Source organism: Nothoprocta perdicaria, unplaced genomic scaffold (assembly GCF_003342845.1).
Source record: "Nothoprocta perdicaria isolate Ctin4 unplaced genomic scaffold, notPer1 scaffold_373, whole genome shotgun sequence".
NCBI lineage: Eukaryota > Metazoa > Chordata > Aves > Tinamiformes > Tinamidae > Nothoprocta > Nothoprocta perdicaria.
Window position 1 is genome coordinate 488,852 of NW_020455614.1, and position 17,863 is coordinate 506,714.

Consider the following 17,863-nt stretch of genomic DNA (forward strand, 5'->3'; position numbering starts at 1 on the left):
TCTATCAATTTAAATTSAAATGTAGTTATTTTTATAGAAATCCAGATTAATGTCAGTTGTACCTCCAAAAATTCATTCAAAGATCTCTGACATCTCTGAAGCTGGTCAAGTATCGTAATTAAGGCATTTCTTAATCCTGTCCGGGCATTCAGTGATGTTATCCTATTATCCCTCTTGATATCAGACATAATTGATCTTAATTGGAAAAAAAAAAAAAAAAAAAAAAAGGGAATAGTGTATAAATCTATCATTGCTGTTTTAGTCTGGATATTATATATGCAATTATCTAAACAAAATTAAAGCACAGACAAGTCATAAACATATTTTTCATATTCAAGTTTTGAATTTTTAGTACCTATGTTGAAACTTTTCAAAATTTATATCGAACTATGTCCAATAATGACTCTTTCTTGCTACCTCTATGCAAAAACAAGAAAAATGAATTCTTGACATTTATTCCCTTTCAACAAGTCAATTTAACTCATATCAAGACAGGCAATAGTATACATATTTCTACAACTCCAGAATCTCCTCTCTCTTATCTGCATGGTTTGTTTTGAACAAACAAATTTAAAATTCCAGATATGTAATTTCTTAAGAAAATGAGCATTGGTCCTGACCAAGAAGTGATTACTGAAAAACAATTACATAACTTCTGTTAAAAAAACACATCTTCTGTCTGCCTTGTTCATAATCTCCGATGTTTCATGTGATTCAGAATATTCCCTTCTTCACAATACATGAAATCTACCCATTATGTGAAATCTACCCATATCTTTCATGTTCAGAAAACTACCTTTCACACCTATGTCACTATTACACTCATCTATGTTTACTGAATTCCTCTTACATTTACTTTACTTTACTGACTTCATACATATTACAATTTTGTACAATTACAATACATAAGTACAACTATACTAGTTCACTATGAAAAGCATTTTGACCTACAAGTATGTGAAAAGCATTATAAAAAAATAAGTAATATTCCACACTAACCTAAAGTCGTCATCAACTCTGTTAAAGCGAGCCTGCTCTTTGGGTAGAGCTCCACGACCAAATATAGGCTCCAAATAGACCCATTTTCTTTGAATTTGGTTTAAATTCTGCAAATATTCGTCCAGCTCAGCCAATTTTTTTTCCCAGATGGACACTTTATCTTCAAAACCTTTGTAGTAAGGGGAGTCCTTGAGGGACTGTAGAAGGCAACGATGATCTCCAACCTGATTGACTATGTCTTTCCAGTCTTTAATAAGCCTGATAGTCTTGCTTTGGCTGTCTTCATAATCTGTTAATGTAAAGATAGCTCCAGCTCCCCAGAGTTCAAGCTCACGTAATGCTTCTCTGATTGTGACTTCACCTTGTGCCCGACAATTCAAATCCTATGAAATTATAAATATATTTCATTCTAAATTATAGACCTTACAATAAATTTTCCATTCTTCTAAAATAAATATAAATATGTGCACAAAAATATAATACGGAAAAGCATGATCGAATTTACCAAAAGAATATATAACATATAAAATAAAAATACAGCAACCTTACTGGCATAACTCAGTAATTCATACCTTAAGTTCTGTTGCTTTTTCTATAATGGCATCAGTGACTTTGAGCAAATCTCCAAATAACAAACCCTCAAGTGTAGTGCCTCGGGGAAAACCCAGAATACGAAAAAGATCCAGCCAATGGTCTGGTGAAAGATGTTCTCCTCTGACATATTTTAGGAGAGGAATTACCATCTATRGGAAAAAAAAAGAACTGTATCAAGTGAATCTTTATATCTATTGATACAGTTACCTGTAATCAAAAATTTAAAAAAAAACAAAAAAAAACATTTATAAACCAAAGTACATTTTTTCATTTCCTTAATGTTTAACATTTCATTCTGAAGAAAACTCATTGACAAAATGTCCATTAAAATTGTAATGATCCTTTTGTCCACTGTAAGGAACAAAAGGACTCTTCAAAAGACAAATGCAATGTTCACAACAGTATCAAAAGATATTTTATTAAACTTTAAGTAGCTTTATGAACAAAGCCATGTATAAATTTACATAATAAAGAATAATACTCCAAAATGCCAAAAATTCTTTTGATCTTATATCCCTTTTTAGAATGAGAAACTTACTTTGTATTTGTCTACTTCTTTTTGTAACTTCACTGTCATTACAGTATGTTCTTCTATCTTCCTCATTTTGTCATGCCAGTTAAACAAAAACTCTTCAAAGAGATATGTTTTACTCCTTCATGAAAATCAAAAAAGGAAAATATAAACATAAATATGATAAAATCATAATAGAACTATAGTTACATGCATATGTGATGAAAAGATCATTAGAAATCAATACTATAATCATATGTACATGCTCATGAGAGAAAAAGAAAGAAACTGCACCTAAAAGTAATCCAATCTTCTTTGGCTTTTTCCTGAAAACCTTGAAAAAATTCTTCATACAATGCCCAAATTTCTGCACAACTCTTAATATCCTGATATACACCTGTTGACAAAGAGAAGTCTGGTACTTCCAGTTTAAAATGATGGCATTCTTCACTGAAAAAAAAAGATAATTGCATGATAAATTAAGATCTAATCACATTTATGATCTAAGAGACACTGGTGTATGGAAATAAATATACTCATTTAAGTAAAGTCATTGGCTTCACTGAGAAACACTGCTGCCAACTGAAATTGGCAGAAATATTACAGAAATACAAAGGACAACTGTCCTACACAGTGGCACCTGTGGGTCTGGGCACCTGGAGGAAAAACCCTTCCTGCTTGCAAAATAGTCTGTTGCATAAGACACTTACTCAAGAAATAGGAAAACGAGCCTACTTCAGTTGGTCCACTCAACTGAAATCATAATTCCCCATTCTTGGACCAATATCTTGAACCTTTTCTTAAAGTGAGAATTTCAGATATCAAAATCAAGCCTTTAGCATATGTATCCCTATTTCACAGCCCAAGAGACTTCCAAAATTTTCTATTCCATAAAACTCAAAAATTCAAAAATGTTATGCTATGTAACATGAGGAAAACAAAATCTTAAAGAACAATGAAATGTTTGTAATATAAAGGAAATGGAAATCATTAAACTATTGGATTTAAAATTCAATCAACTTTTTTTCTGAGATATTATTACTGTAGAAGATCTGCACTTTTTTTTATAAGCAGTACATAGATGRAAACAAACATACATGAGTTTCTCCTTCGTGATTTCAAGTTCATCAAATTCTTTTTTCTTTTCCTTTATGGTTTGAGCACTTTTCTCAAGCACATCCCGATCACCTGTTTCAATGACATCATCRCTTGGCTTTAGCTGTTCCCAACGAGCTTTAAACTTCTCTAGATTTTGGAGATATATATTAATACGTGACATCACATTTCCTTTCATCATTTCAATCTGTAAAGTAAGAGATAGAAGAGCATTCTTTTCTAACTTTTAGTTTGTAACTACAATTAGTAAACAATGAAAACAAAGTAACCACTTTCTTTCCAATTCTTGTACAATACTCGTAAAGCTAGAAATAGCCCATCTGTACTCTTCTGTGGTTTAGAAAGAAGTGGCAATCATTTAAAAGTTCAAGTATTCTTCCTTTTAAAGCTCTATCTCATGTCCTTAATGTTGCTCTTAATACTGAACTGAGAACATTCATGGATTTTATTTGATCCAGGAAAAACGTTTCTCCAGGCTTACTCCAACTTATGTATCAAAACACGTAAAATATTAATCTGTCATTGTTACCTGCTCTGTAATCATAAGCTGATGGCTTTCCATCATTAATTCAAATTTATCCCAGGTAGCTCTTAGGTTACTGATAGAGTCCAAACCTGTACCAGCCACAGTCCGCAGGAGTTTATTTTTATCTTCAGCCTCTTGAAACAAGGTAAAAATCTAAATTGAAAAAGATAAAAAAAATGCATAATTATAATAATTGTATAATTAAAAAATAATAAAGTCCTGTTTACCAGAACTACTTAAATAAATTCATAAGAATCATCAACTATTCCTCTTGTAGCCGCTTTTTTTTTAATTTTGTTTGCCTACTAACAGYAAAACATTGTAAGAAATAATATCCAAGATAATTCAGAGAAATTCTAAATTTTAATCCTGAAATAAAATATACAGAAATGAAAGCTTACTATGAATTAAGCAAATTCTTATATATTGCAGAATTCCAGACAGCCAGGTCTAGAAGCCACATAAGAACAACAGAAAGTCTGTTATCCATACACCTATACCTGGAATCACAGAAAGCAGGAGCAGAGGCACTTCAAGTAAGTAATATATATGAATATATACGAGCAAGAATTTGTTATTCAAAACATTAAACTATCCACCTGCAAAAAGCTGCAGAAAGAAATTAAAGAAGTGACCTAGAAGAGCAAGTGAAATTCAGGCAGATAAGCATGACATGAAGCATATGTGAAAAAATAATCCCAACTTTACATGTAAAATGTTGAATTCTGAACTAACAATTGCATTTCAGGATTGATATCTTTGTGGTACAGTAGCAAGATTTATTTAATCTGAGTAGTAGGAGGAAAAGACATTTCAGGAATTATTATGGAAGGAAATAAAGAAGAAAAAAGTTAACACTGTTATGTCACCATATAAATGAATGGCTTATCCACATCTTAAAAAGCAGACAAAGTAATGCCCCCCCCACACAAAAGGAATTACTGAAAATTAGAAAAGACCTGCCAAAGGACAACAARGATGATCAAAGCTATGGGTAGGCTGATGTATAAGAAGATGACTAATGTAGGATATAACAGAGAACAATACAATCATCTGTGTCTTGAAAAGGAAGGAAATATAGGAATAATTGTTCCATACCTCTTCTGACATAAGAGAGATGGGAGATAGTAAGTGTGGGGGGGGGGAGGGGAAGAAAAAGGAAGAAAAATACATGAAATACAATTCATGTATTGAGTTACTGATCGAAAGGATATTCTGGATCTTACATATATATGTGCTTTCAAAAGCAGAATAGATAAGCCTTGTGGGAGATAAACACACTTGAGGGTTRTTATAAATACAGAAACCATATACAGCTCAAAATAGTTCTGAGATGAAAATAGATGGAAGCTAGAAGAGTGCTATGGGCATGGATCATATATGCTACTCTGACTGCATAATCTCTCCTAGGTAGTCACTTGGAGGAGAAATATTACGCTACATGGGCCAGCAGCCTAATAGCTATCCTATGTTCTAAAAGAATGATACTAAATATAATTTTCCATACTAGAAAACAAAAACATTTTTGAAAGTTGTTCCTCTGGATATGATAAAATAGCACCTTACCTCTTGTTTTCCTTCAAGGAGGTGTGTATATTTTAAATTGTCTTCTTGTATTTCTTCCATAGTTTGGGGCCTAACTACTAATGTTTCCATGGCATCAGTAAGAAATGAAGAAATATCATGCAGGTGTGCTTTGTAAAAAAAACAGGAAAACAAAATATTGGGGAGGAAATATTTATAGTAATACATTTCAAAGTAAGATAAATGTACTGTGATATAATGCTGTCATAAAACATGGTGTTATACAAGAGATATTTGCTTAAAAAATGAAGATGCTATTTTTTTAATGCTGCTTAAATGTAGATTGTATGTGTGGATTTAAGCATCAAAATTTAAATGTAACCTACTGCTTTCAGTTTATGAAAGTACTAATGTCACTTCTAAGGGTCACACATTAAGTACTGAAGTACTATGCTTTCAAAATCGTTGTAAGTCAGCTTCAGGTAAGTAGAGAAAAAAATAGATACTAAACCTTAAAAAACAAACAAACATACAAAGTCACTTTCAGTAGTGAAAAAAAAAAATCACAAGCAAAAGCTTGAATAGTTTTATCAAGCTTTATAATACTACATTTTCCTAACAAGGCAGATCTCCCTTTTCCATACAGTATTGGGCAAAAAAATGTACAATTTGAAAGAATAATTCACTTCCCAGGCTTTGGAAATAATCCACTTTCTGCATAACTCCTGTACTGAGTTTGCTGTGACTGGGACTGGAAAAGTTAAAGAACAAAGCTTTGCCCTTACCATTCCCTTCTCTGTCTCCATGCAGACAGAGAGCAACCAGGAATGGAGAAATATTTTACCTTTCTTTAATGTTCTGCCTATTGAAAACCTAAGTCACAAGTAAATCTATGGAATAAGTCTGCAAAAATCCTAGTAAAGTATTTCAATTTATAATAAAAAAAGGCTAATGCCTTTTAACTGCAACATTTAATTATCTTGTTCAATTACCCTCAAATGTTTAAGAAAAGAAACAAGTAAAGGAATGTTCATGTTTATTCTATTATTTCTGCAATAAATATGGCCAAAATAAGTGATGTGCATGGATATCAGAAGTGCTTAGGCCAGCTAAAAGCTAGCATCATCAGATTACTTTCTTTCCACGATGATTTTTATAATTCACTACTTCAAAGGGTAAAATTTTTGATAAAAAACAGTTTAAAAAATACATTGACATAAACGTCCACAAATACAACAACAGCAAAAGAATGCTATCCATGAAAATGATTTACCTTGTATAGATTTTCTCAAAGAAATGACAAGAACATCATACAACTTCTGGATAAAATCATCAATTACAGTTTTCACAGGATTGCAGTTAACTATTAAACAATCAATCTTGACGGTGCTTCAAGACAAAACAAAAAACAAGAGAAATATATCTATGAATGCACATATATCTATAATGTTGTATATGTGCAATATACATCTCACTATCTCTAAAATCTATACATGCACACACTCTCAGAATACCTCTAATAAAGTCATCACAACTTTGTAGCCTAGTAAAAAAATCTTGCCCTTATAAATCTACAAATAAGAATATTAGTTCACTAAGCAAATAATTGGGTTATCCAATTCAAAGATTTACAATACAGATGCAATTTTACAGGGAGTCTCAGGTTCTGATCCTCCAATACTTAGAAAGCTGCTTATTTTTGTATGGAACATAGACCACTCAATCTTTCCTTGAACTTAATTTAGCCAACAAGTTCCACAGGTTTTTTTCTTCTGCATGAAATAATATTTCTTTTTACTGATTCTGAACATGAATCCCACCAATTTCACTTGATAACTGTAATTGGGCAATACATTGAATTCCTTCATAAATGTAAAGACCTGCGATGTTGGGGTTAGTATTTTGTTTAAAATATTTAATAGAATTCATTATTCAAACATACAAATAGAGTTAATACTACACCTTGGAAGACGTTCTGCCTCTTTCCCTCTCACTTTTAAAGCCTTGAAGTTTTTTTCCCAGTCCTGTTTGCTAGAAAGATGTTTCTTCACCAGAGTTTCCACATCTACTTGACCAATTACAATCCATTCCTTTTCAGCATTATTTTTGATTTTATGGAAAATAAATATTTGACAGATTAAAAAGAACTGCTTCTCAAAAACATTAAAATGCTTTTAATAACGATCTCAAGCTACATTCACTAGAATTTGTTAATTCAATGACCTACAGATTCTATTAATGCAAAAATCAGGAAGTGCAGAACAGTCTTACATAACTCTACTTTTAAGGATGATCAAAACAAACTTTGAACAAGGATGAAAAATCATCTAGAATATTGAGGTTTAAGTATAAACTGTTCATATGCTTCAGCCTAGACTTCTGCTTAAGTCCTTGTATTAATATGGATTTATTAAGATTACGTGCCTTGAAGAATAACACTACAAGGCTCAAATGTCATTGCTCAGTTACTCATTAATGTTTCAAACAGAAAASAATTTCTATCTGAAAGAAAAGCTATGAGTAAATCAGATATCAAAAATACCTTAAATTGATGAGAAACTTCAGCCAACCTTCTGAATAAATCTTCTGCTTTACTGAAAGCAGTCAGAAATCCATTGGCATTTCTTTCAGTCATAACAGTGAAGATGGATTCCTCGTCTGTCTCACTCACTCCCCTAAACTGGTTTGGAATGGAGATGAATCTCTTCATTTCTCTGTAATATCTGGCTCGTACTTCTTCAAAAGGAGGTCTGAACTGCAACCGGCCTTGTCTAAAAAGTGAAACAAATCATGCAAAACTAGTATTTGAATGCAATTTGAGCCATAAAACTTTCACAGGAAGAAAATATCTTACTTGAATGTTAGATCAATATTTATTTCTGGTAAATTTTCATTGAGTGCTTCCAAGCCCATTTGATATTGATGCTCCAGAGCTTTGTAAAGTTGATGATTCCAATGGTGTCTCCAAGCTTTCATCTCCCGTGAGCTGAAACCCTAAAAATAATGATTATTTAATGATTATTTTTCCCTTCAAAGCAGAATTATGTCAAACTGAGTGCAGTACAATGCCTCAGGTCTCAGTTTTTAGTAATATTCAAAGAAGAACTGCATAAATTTAAATATTAAAAAGATCTGGGGTTACTATATTATACCAAATGAAATTTTAAAAAATAGGAATCAAGAGTTGCAGCAAAATATGGATAGAATTAAAATGTGATTAACTTCAGTAGATACAAATTTTATAAGGAAAATATCTGACTAGAAAATAATAATTACAATAATCCTGGTTTGCATTAGAAGAGCCAAAGATTATAAAACACACATGGTCAGTTTCTATCACCTAATAAATACAAAATAACTCATGAATGAAAATTTATCAATGATAATAAATTTGAGCCATAAATCTTGACAACTATTGAAAGTCAAATTTTCTATATGCAGCATGATAATTAAATCCTACCTGTGACTCGAGGCTGGCAAAACCAGTTCTGATCTCCTGCACTCCTTCTTTCCAACGTTGCTGTTGCCTCAGTAAATCAATATTCATGAGAGCTATAACCTAAAATGTTAAAAGATAATATATTCATCTCCACATAAATGAAAGTAAAGGTAAACTAAGTCATACAAAACACTATTTCAATTTCACCTGGAAAACATACCTTTTCAATGAAGTTTGTGTGCCACTTTCTTAGCTTTCTGTTTTCAGTAGAAAGTCGTTCAGCAGCAGCTTGGAGCTTTTGAATATAAGCTTCCAGTTCCCTAGGATTATCCCATGTTATTTGAGCTTTTCCTCCAGGACCAGTTTTTGAATGCTGGAAAAAGGATATGAGCTTTATAAGGTTTAATGACAAATACAGGACTAGGTTACCAGCTGGAGCRCATGGCTGTATGTGGCAACATCTAAAAGATCTTTCTACCACGTAGTGAAAAACAGAAATCAAGCTACTTCCCTATCTTACTAAAGAAGGAATAAAGTGGCAGATCATGGACACCTTAACATAAATTTAATCATACACACTCAGAAAGGATTAATGTCAGACTATTCACCAGAGTTGGAAATAAATCCACTTAGGGTGTGACCACTGCCTCTATAAACACAGATACCAGATACTTTAAATTGCAGAGGCATCTCAAACTCCCTTCCTCCCCTCTCTTCTACATAGACCAAAGAACAAATTAGCACCCTAATAACTGCTTATCTAACCCCACATATTTTTTCATGGAATACATTTTTAAAATTACTTTGTAAAACTTCACTGATTCATTAACAAAATACAACATCAGAGAATTTCATTTTTTTTTCATTTCTTTTCTTTTTTTCCAGACAAAGTTCTGGAACCACCAATTTCAAAATAAATGCCAATAAAACAGATGCATTTGCTTGTGTTGGAATATTGAAGCAAAAAAGTTCAGCAATAAACACAAAAACAAGCATAAAATACACACATATATCACTGAGTTTCAAAATAGCAGACAGGGATTCTTTCACCTTAATTATCTGTTCGAATGCTAGAGCAGACTGCAACATCATTGGCTTCTGACTCTCAATCATTTGTTGATCAACAGAATTATAAAAATGTGCCACCTATAAAATGAAGAGATGATTGTTTGAAGTTGGAATTTATCAAGCATACGGTGAAAGAGGAAATATAATAATCCAAGATATTAATGAAACACAGATATCAAAACAGAACATTTTTATGGCTTTTAGTGTTATACCTGCTTGAGGATGACTGCTTGCTTACAGAACTTCTGTGCAGTGTTTGAAACATATTGTATTTTAGATGGAATAGAAAAACCAAGTGCTGACAGTTGACGTACTTCTCTTAGGAGAGTCACTAAATGATCTGAGTAAAGTACATTTAATGTTCCAGAATTGTGATCCAGCTCCATGATAGGACTATTAGCTTGTATGCTAAACCAAAATTAGATTAGACACAGTATTAAATACAACTTGATATTGGTCCCTTTCTGGATGCATTTTATATTAAAACAATACAGAATTCTAAAAAGCTTGATGCATTTCAGTGTTCTATGTTCATTAACATCCTAAATTATTCAGATATTATTCTAGTAATCTTTCTCTTACATTACAACCAATGATTACAAGAAGAAACGGGCAATGCTTACTGATTTTGCTCAGAATGTTTTACAGACCTGTTACTAACAGTTAATATTTAATTAACAGCTAGGCAGTATCTTTTAAAAAAAGCAAATGTAACTCTCAGAAAGGCAGACAGAAGCTATGCAGTCAGTCTAATCAAAAATGTAAAGTAAAATTTTAAAATACATATTTTTACCTACCCTAAAGTAATCTCATTATTTGGGAGAAAGTAATTCATGAGGTTTTAATCATTTTTCTTACCCTTCCTTTACCAACTGTGTTTACAACAGTTTCTTATGGATAGCAATTATTGGTTACTCTACAGACACCATCTGTATTTCACAACTGTACTCCAAGATCATTTGGCTTCTAGACACTGTCACAATATGAGTAACTATAACGAGACACGTATTTCATTCCATGTTTCAATGGGAACTTAACCCTGTCTTGTATATTTTCCCCTACTAATTAAGGCTGGCAGGATCCACAGTTATGAAATGATAACAAATTCTTATATTTTAGTTCCCTTCTCATTCTCAGTTCTGTAGTTTCATGCTTCTTTTATCAAATTCTAATAAATTCCACTGTATTACAGATGTCAACATAATCTTTATCTAAATAAAAATGTATTTACCATAGTCCTGATTTGGGATTTGATAACTCTGACTGGATATTTCTAGACCACTCATGAAATTGCTCTTGTTCATATACTTTAAAGTGTTCCAAAAGAGAATCTGCACTTTGATGAAAAGTTTGAAATCCAGACAAATCACACAGCAGAGCCTCTGCAAGTTGGATAGCATCTTCCACCTTAAACACAATCATAGAAGAAGGAAACATAACTTCGTAATTTTCAATTAAAAGAAAAATCAACACAATAAATATTAATGGTTATAAAATATCCAAGCAGGGTTCAAAAAGGAGATTAACAAAAAGTGAACTCTAAATTGTGCCATGTATGCTCAAATTCCCTTTTCGGTAAATTGAGATACGGTTGGAATGAGTTGACCACCTCACCTATCTACCATTATTTAGATTCCCAAGCAAATGCCATCTGCTCTTTAGGTGYTTCTTCAGAAGATGTTCCATGAGATCTGTGTTGCATTTACAAGGTCCATGTCAATGTCTTGAATACTCTAAAGGTATTTAAATGGGATTTGAGACCTACTTTTGGACAAATAATTCAAGGACTTAGTCAATACAGTCAGTGGAGAGCAACTCAGAAATTCAGCTCACCCAAAAGTAGATACTCAGTCATTTGTCAGCTGAACTGTTCTCAAGGTCTTTAGCAGACCAAGCAAAAGAAATAATTGTGAAGTTCAAGCTGCTGCTCTGTGGGGAACAATATTAAAAAAAAAAAAAATCCTCAAGATCCATACCCTTTGTCACATTCAACTGAAATGGGCTCTCAAGTTTTCTGCAAATCACAGGTGACTGTTATAAAAGCTTGAGTAATGGTTATTCTGGGATGGATAAATTCTCACTCAAGTCTATATATACTAAGTATATACGACTTAAAATAGAGTCAATTATACCTTAAAACAATTCCATTGTGAGGTAACATTTGCCAAGAAAAATTAAGTCAAAAGAGCAGGCTGTTCAATGTGCAATGCAAACATAATATTCTGGGTCACTTAAAAACTACTTAGTAAACAGCCCCACTAATAAGGAATGCTCAATAYATAACTCTTGAAAATTTCTTACAAACATGATTCTTTCTAAAATCTTACATATCATGTTTTATTCACATGATAATATTCTCTCTAAAATGCAGAGAAATTTGTTACCTTCATCTCCAGTTGTCGTACCCATACGATATTATTGACARCTTCTGAAAGGTTTTTGCCTGAAAGCGGTCCAGAAACATCACCAGGRGCACCATGGCATCGTGTTTCAAAATCTATCCGATAGGCTAACAGAAGCAAATGATTCATATTAGACTAACAACCTAACAGAACAAGCTTAAATTAATTATTATTGCTATAAAAGGTATTAGAGATATTCATATTAATTTAAAAGTAAATAAACAGTTATAGTATTTGCAAAAAAAAAAAAAAAAAATACACAGGAAGACTTATACATTTTACCCTTGACAGAATCATGAAGTCTTGCCAGCAAAGTTTCCCTTTCAAAGAGCAAATCTTTGCTAATGTTTGGACGCTTTATCAGTTCCTTGTATTTCTGAAATGTTTGAAGAAGCTGGAATATGGAATTAAAAAGAAAAGCTATTTCTTCTAAAAAAAAATAAGCATATTCCAATACAATTCATTAGCATTGTCCTAAATACTGTCTTTTGCCATAGRTACTCATTTGTTGTAAACAGATTACTTAAAAATTCAGTATCTTGGTCTAGAGGAAAGATTTCAGACTATAAAGGTATCCATACCTGTTGGGGACTATCTTGAATTTCTGAAATTTTTTTTTTCAATTTGCTTGCTATTTGCTGTTCTGCTGGTGCAATAATTCTTTCATATTGCAAGACTGCAGCTTTCCATAATGGCTAGAGATAAGAAGTAAATATTTTAAGAAAGCTCATATACATAAAGAGTGACAGAAAGAATAYAAAAATAGCATTATACCTCTGTGTAAGGATTATAGTGTACAGGATTTAATCCAGCAAAAGGCTCAAACACCTGGGCAACATGTAGAGTATTTTGTTCTCCAGTTGACAAAAAGAATGAAAGTTTCTCGTGCACTGTTCTAATAGTGAGAACCTATAACGGAAGAAAATACTTGGTGTGTTCAAAGCATCTGTACATAAAAGAAAGCAGAAACTCTAAGCAGCTCATATCATCCTTTTCCTTTGCACAAGAAACTTCCAAAATGCATTGTGGAATATTATGTTAATCGATAATATTTTTTATTTGTTCTGCTTTTTTTAAGCTCAAAACAATGCTATTTAATTCTCTTTCTAAAAAAATAAATGTGAACAAATTCAATCTTTACCTCATCAAGACGTTTGCCAAGTTTGGCTAACAATTCAGGGAAATATTTCTCATYTTTCCAGGGATGTAGTGTGTAACATTGCCATAGTTGTCCAGTCAAGTATGCACAAGCTGATACCCACTGTTCACAGATCAAGATGCCAGCTTTCAGATTTTCTTTAACAACGTGAAAAGTATCCTCCCATAGATTCAAAGCTGCCAATTTTCTCTGAACAAACCTACCTAAACAGCCACCTAGAATTCCAAAAAGCAAACAAAAGCAGTACGCTGTTTGTTCAAAATAATTATTTTAAACTTCATGCAATATTCCAATCCAACTCACATCCATCAACTAGTGTAATTTCCTAAAAACACATAAAAATGTATATACTGCTGATCAGTCATTTTCAGATTCAATAAAGACTCTATCAGATTCTTCAAAATTTTCAGTTTAAACAGTTCCAGCATCAGAAGCTGACAGAGTAGGATTATGGAATTCACATACCTRTCTCCCTACCAGCACCTGGTTACCCACAGCCATCAGGACACAGGGCTACCCCCTTGCAGACAAACTCTCTGCCTTACACAGGTCCCAGAACGTGAGACTGCAGCCATGAAAACAGGAGAAGCAACCTCTCTTCATCTTGTACTTTCACCTCCATACAAGTTCTATCAACTTTCTAGCAGTGTTTTTATGCAGACTATTCCTGGCCTTCTCCGAGAAGGAATCAAACAGAAGCAGCCAAATTTGGTCCACAGATTGAAATCAATACAACTGTATCATTCACCATCTCCTCAAGGGCATATGAAAGTGTCCATCAAAGCTGTCTGAGTTACCACAAGGCAAATAATACTCCTGCAAATAATTACAACAAGCAAGCACAATAAACCTGTAGGTTTTGAATGGTACCTTCAGATGAGAGAGGGTCCCTGCTCCAAGCATTGTGTCCTCCTTCTAAAATAATTATTTAATACAGAGTTCATAAAGACTTACCTATGACATCCAAGAGATTATGCATGCGTAGCTGTGGATAAGGATCATGTTCTGTTTGTCGCCACACACCATCAAGAGYATCTCTGGTAGTCTCCACTAAATCCATAACTTCAAATAACGAGAGACTATCCAAGTTGTAGTAATCCTATAAAAAATATTGTTGATAAGTTTGATTTGATACTACTATATTGAACTGTTCATATTTTTCTGAAAATAACAACTGATGCAGTTATATATCAGTTATCACTATAGTTCCCACTGAAAGAAATACTATTTCTTTCTTGCTCAATGGAATAACACAGCACCCTGTCAAAAAACACAAGGCATCCATGTAATTTTACTCACATCAAAGATATATTGGTGTTCTTTGAGCCCCCACAAGTGCCTAAAAATTTGCAAGACAGATTCCTTTACAACCATATGTACTTTCAATTTTTCTTTACATAATTTCATGAGTCAATTTTTAGCTCACAAGCTGTAGTGCTTCTGAAACAGCTATTAGGATTTAAGGGTCAAATCCACTCCCAATTAAATTTTGCCAAACCTTGCAATGTTGTCACTAGCAATTACTTGACGTAGTTTAAAGTAAAATTTCTATTTAGTTATGTATTATAGTATCTAATTATGTATTCTTGTAGTCATGTCTTTGAACAGAGTGTAATTCATGTACATTTCACAAAGAGCTTGGTTGCTTTTATTAAGTCTACAAATACACTACTGATTTATATAAAAGAAAAACATACTTTTTCAATGCCCTCAAATAGTTTTTTAAAGTGAGAAGCTCTCTCTTTACTAGAAAATTTACTCCCATGACGAGCACATTCTGTCCAGAACTGAAATTCATCTGTTGGTGTAAGTATAGCTGCAAATAAAAATGGAAAATATAAATGAATGGTCATGAAATATTCTCAACTAGAATATATTTTGAAAAGAAATGTTTACTATATTGATATACAAATACCCTTAAGCTTTTCACTCTGACAATAYGTAGTAACACATTCATGCTAAGAAATAAGGGGCTGATGATCATCAATTTCAAAGCATACTCAGCATACTTTGCATTCTTCAATCACAGGGATCACAGACACAGAAAATTGAGCATATAAATCAGCATGTTTTGCAATATGAATATGTTTTAAAATTTATTGCAAAAGATATAAATGCGAAACAAACCTTGCACATCATCTTCACTGAACTTTGCCCCTGTGTAATTAGGGTCTGATCTTCTGAGAACAGTACTTAAACCAGCCTCAAGTTCCCTTAAAAGTTTCTGGAGTTTGGGATCAAATGCTTCACTCCATCTATCATCCTGCAATGAAATTTTTAAAAATGTGTGAACTATATGATGGAACCATTATTTACATATTTTAAATAAAAAAAAAAAAAAAAAAAAAAAAAAAAAAAGTGATCTTTTACTCACATGCTGGGACAACAAAAAGTCAAGGAAAAGCACTTTGCCTTACTCACACCATTCCTTTCACAATAACACCATGAGATTTTTATATATAGACATAGATATAGATAGATATGTACATTTATACATATCATTTATACATATATATATACTTCCAATATATATGCACCTACTGGAAATTCAAAAATTAATTATGGATTAATAAAAGAGTGTTCAGAAATCATATAGTTTATGTCCCTTTAAAACTATGAACATTTAAACCAGAATATTGCTCACTCACCTTCAGTAATACAGGTGCAAAAACTTGTCGTACAGCTTGATAAAGGGTATTAATAGGTGAATCTAACATAGATGACACTAGAATATTACTGTGAAGATTATCTTCTGTAATTACATCAGGTCGCAGCTTAAAAAATACTAACACATTATTCTTTGAATCAGCAGTGTCAATCTGCAAAGATTGAGAAAACGGAATTTTATTTTAGAAAACTCAAGATTGATGCATATTAGATTAGATTAAGTATACGGCTTACAATGCTTACAAATGACTTACAATAACAAAAAAAAAAGTATAAAACACCATGTTATCCCCTATGGTTGGTAATAATATTCTTGTAGCATTTGAATTTCACAGAAAATAGCTTTTATTAATTCTTGAGTATCTACTCAAGTAAGGAATCTTAAATGTATATTACAACAGCAAATACTTTTTTCCTTATAAAATATCTTTAAAATGCCTTTTTCCTTATAAAATTATATTATATAATATATAATAATTATATAAATTATTATAAAATATGCCTTTTTCCTTATAAAATATCCATGAATGTCTTATTTATGACACATGGAATTTGAAAACTCTATTTGTCCCTTTTAGGGGCAAGCTGGAAACTTTCTCCTGTATCTAGAGAAGGCTAAAAAGAAAAAGAAGATTTTTTCTTTTTACTAGATTTTTATGGTGTACAATTTTGGAAATGCCTTTCCAAATTTTCAGTGTTGTCCTCCTGACTCTAGAGCCACATAGCCCTATTGCTATTCACGGATGGCTTAAGCAAAGATATACTTCTTCATGAGTAACACCATCAGTGATTCATACCACCTCACAGTTCAACTTCAGAGTAAAGCTACAAAAGCAGCCACAACAAAAGCAAATATTGAAGCTCTTAGTGGCTGAGAAGAAAAACCTAAAACAATAGAAAACCTAAAACAGAAAACATAAAACAGCAGAAAACATAAAACAACCAAACAGTGACAGACAGATGCGCTAGCTGAAATCCTAAACTGTGCTGTTTATAAAGACTCCTTGAACACAGAGAGGTTTCATCTTAAAAGAAAACAASAGGCCCGTGAAGCACAACCGCCAGTTTGCCGCGCGCTCCGGGGACTCTGCGGGTCTGCCTCTACCCAACGCCACGCGCTACAGGCACGGGCTCGCGCCTGTGCATTACGGCCACTCCACGCATTTATCTCCGGTCTTACACGGGTGCGGACACCGTCAGACAGGGGCTCGGCAGGACGCCCGAAACGCTGGTGGCTACGCGCTCGTCGACGTCCTTTCCGACGGGACGGGAGCGCGGCGCCCGGCGCCCAGCCCCGACGCGGGACAGTTACCGCTCCGCACGGAGCTCGCCCTGCAGCAGCGGAGGCGGCTCCGCGGCGGCGCTACCTGGTTGGAGGCGGCGAGCTGCGCTCCCGCGCGCCGCACCGCCAGCACCAGCTCGTTGCCGTCGTCCAGGAAGCTGGCGAGCTCGCGGCTGCCGCAGAGCGCCGCGGCCGGCTCCAGCCCGAAGTAGTTGGCGGCGGTGGCGGCGAGGAAGCGCTTCCTGACGTCCCGCTCGGCGGCCATGGCGCGGGACCCGCCGGGACCCGCCGGGATCCGCCGGGATCCGCCGGGACAGGCCGCGGCGTCCGCGCGCCGCCGAGCCCGTCGCTATGGCGACCGAAAATGGCGGCGCGTCACGCGCGTCGTAACGACACGGGGTGGGAGGGAAGCGCGGGGATGGCGCCGCCCACGCAGGGGGGCGTGTCCTCTGCGCAGGCCCCGCCCCTCCCGGCGCCGCGGTCACTTCCTGCTGCGCGGCGTCTGCGTCCGGGTCGTGCCGCTGTTCCCCGGAGCGGCCGCAGCCGCTGCCGCTGCCGCCCGGCATCGCGCCCCGC

At 34.4% G+C, this 17,863-nt stretch overlaps 2 protein-coding genes across 2 annotated transcripts in view; one reads left to right on the plus strand and one right to left on the minus strand.

Moving 5' to 3' along the window:
- DYNC2H1 (dynein cytoplasmic 2 heavy chain 1) overlaps window positions 1-17,552 on the minus strand; it is a 138,075-nt gene extending 120,523 nt beyond the window's left edge. The window contains exons 1-27 of the mRNA XM_026044630.1: window positions 17,373-17,552; window positions 15,987-16,157; window positions 15,466-15,601; window positions 15,036-15,154; window positions 14,293-14,437; window positions 13,321-13,553; window positions 12,954-13,088; window positions 12,761-12,874; window positions 12,462-12,573; window positions 12,162-12,286; window positions 11,009-11,184; window positions 9,990-10,185; window positions 9,760-9,855; window positions 8,930-9,082; window positions 8,731-8,829; window positions 8,125-8,264; window positions 7,813-8,041; window positions 7,233-7,360; window positions 6,544-6,659; window positions 5,313-5,440; window positions 3,750-3,899; window positions 3,202-3,407; window positions 2,399-2,554; window positions 2,132-2,246; window positions 1,572-1,742; window positions 1,000-1,382; window positions 63-195 (exon numbers count right to left, since the gene is read on the minus strand). Of these exons, the coding sequence (XP_025900415.1) occupies window positions 63-195; window positions 1,000-1,382; window positions 1,572-1,742; window positions 2,132-2,246; window positions 2,399-2,554; window positions 3,202-3,407; window positions 3,750-3,899; window positions 5,313-5,440; window positions 6,544-6,659; window positions 7,233-7,360; window positions 7,813-8,041; window positions 8,125-8,264; window positions 8,731-8,829; window positions 8,930-9,082; window positions 9,760-9,855; window positions 9,990-10,185; window positions 11,009-11,184; window positions 12,162-12,286; window positions 12,462-12,573; window positions 12,761-12,874; window positions 12,954-13,088; window positions 13,321-13,553; window positions 14,293-14,437; window positions 15,036-15,154; window positions 15,466-15,601; window positions 15,987-16,157; window positions 17,373-17,552 (4,245 nt within the window). The remainder of the gene's footprint in view (window positions 1-62; window positions 196-999; window positions 1,383-1,571; window positions 1,743-2,131; window positions 2,247-2,398; window positions 2,555-3,201; window positions 3,408-3,749; window positions 3,900-5,312; window positions 5,441-6,543; window positions 6,660-7,232; window positions 7,361-7,812; window positions 8,042-8,124; window positions 8,265-8,730; window positions 8,830-8,929; window positions 9,083-9,759; window positions 9,856-9,989; window positions 10,186-11,008; window positions 11,185-12,161; window positions 12,287-12,461; window positions 12,574-12,760; window positions 12,875-12,953; window positions 13,089-13,320; window positions 13,554-14,292; window positions 14,438-15,035; window positions 15,155-15,465; window positions 15,602-15,986; window positions 16,158-17,372) is intronic.
- The window catches only part of DCUN1D5 (defective in cullin neddylation 1 domain containing 5), a 12,980-nt gene continuing 12,667 nt past the window's right edge, over window positions 17,551-17,863 (plus strand). The window contains exon 1 of the mRNA XM_026044629.1: window positions 17,551-17,673. Within this exon, the coding sequence (XP_025900414.1) occupies window positions 17,551-17,673 (123 nt within the window). The remainder of the gene's footprint in view (window positions 17,674-17,863) is intronic.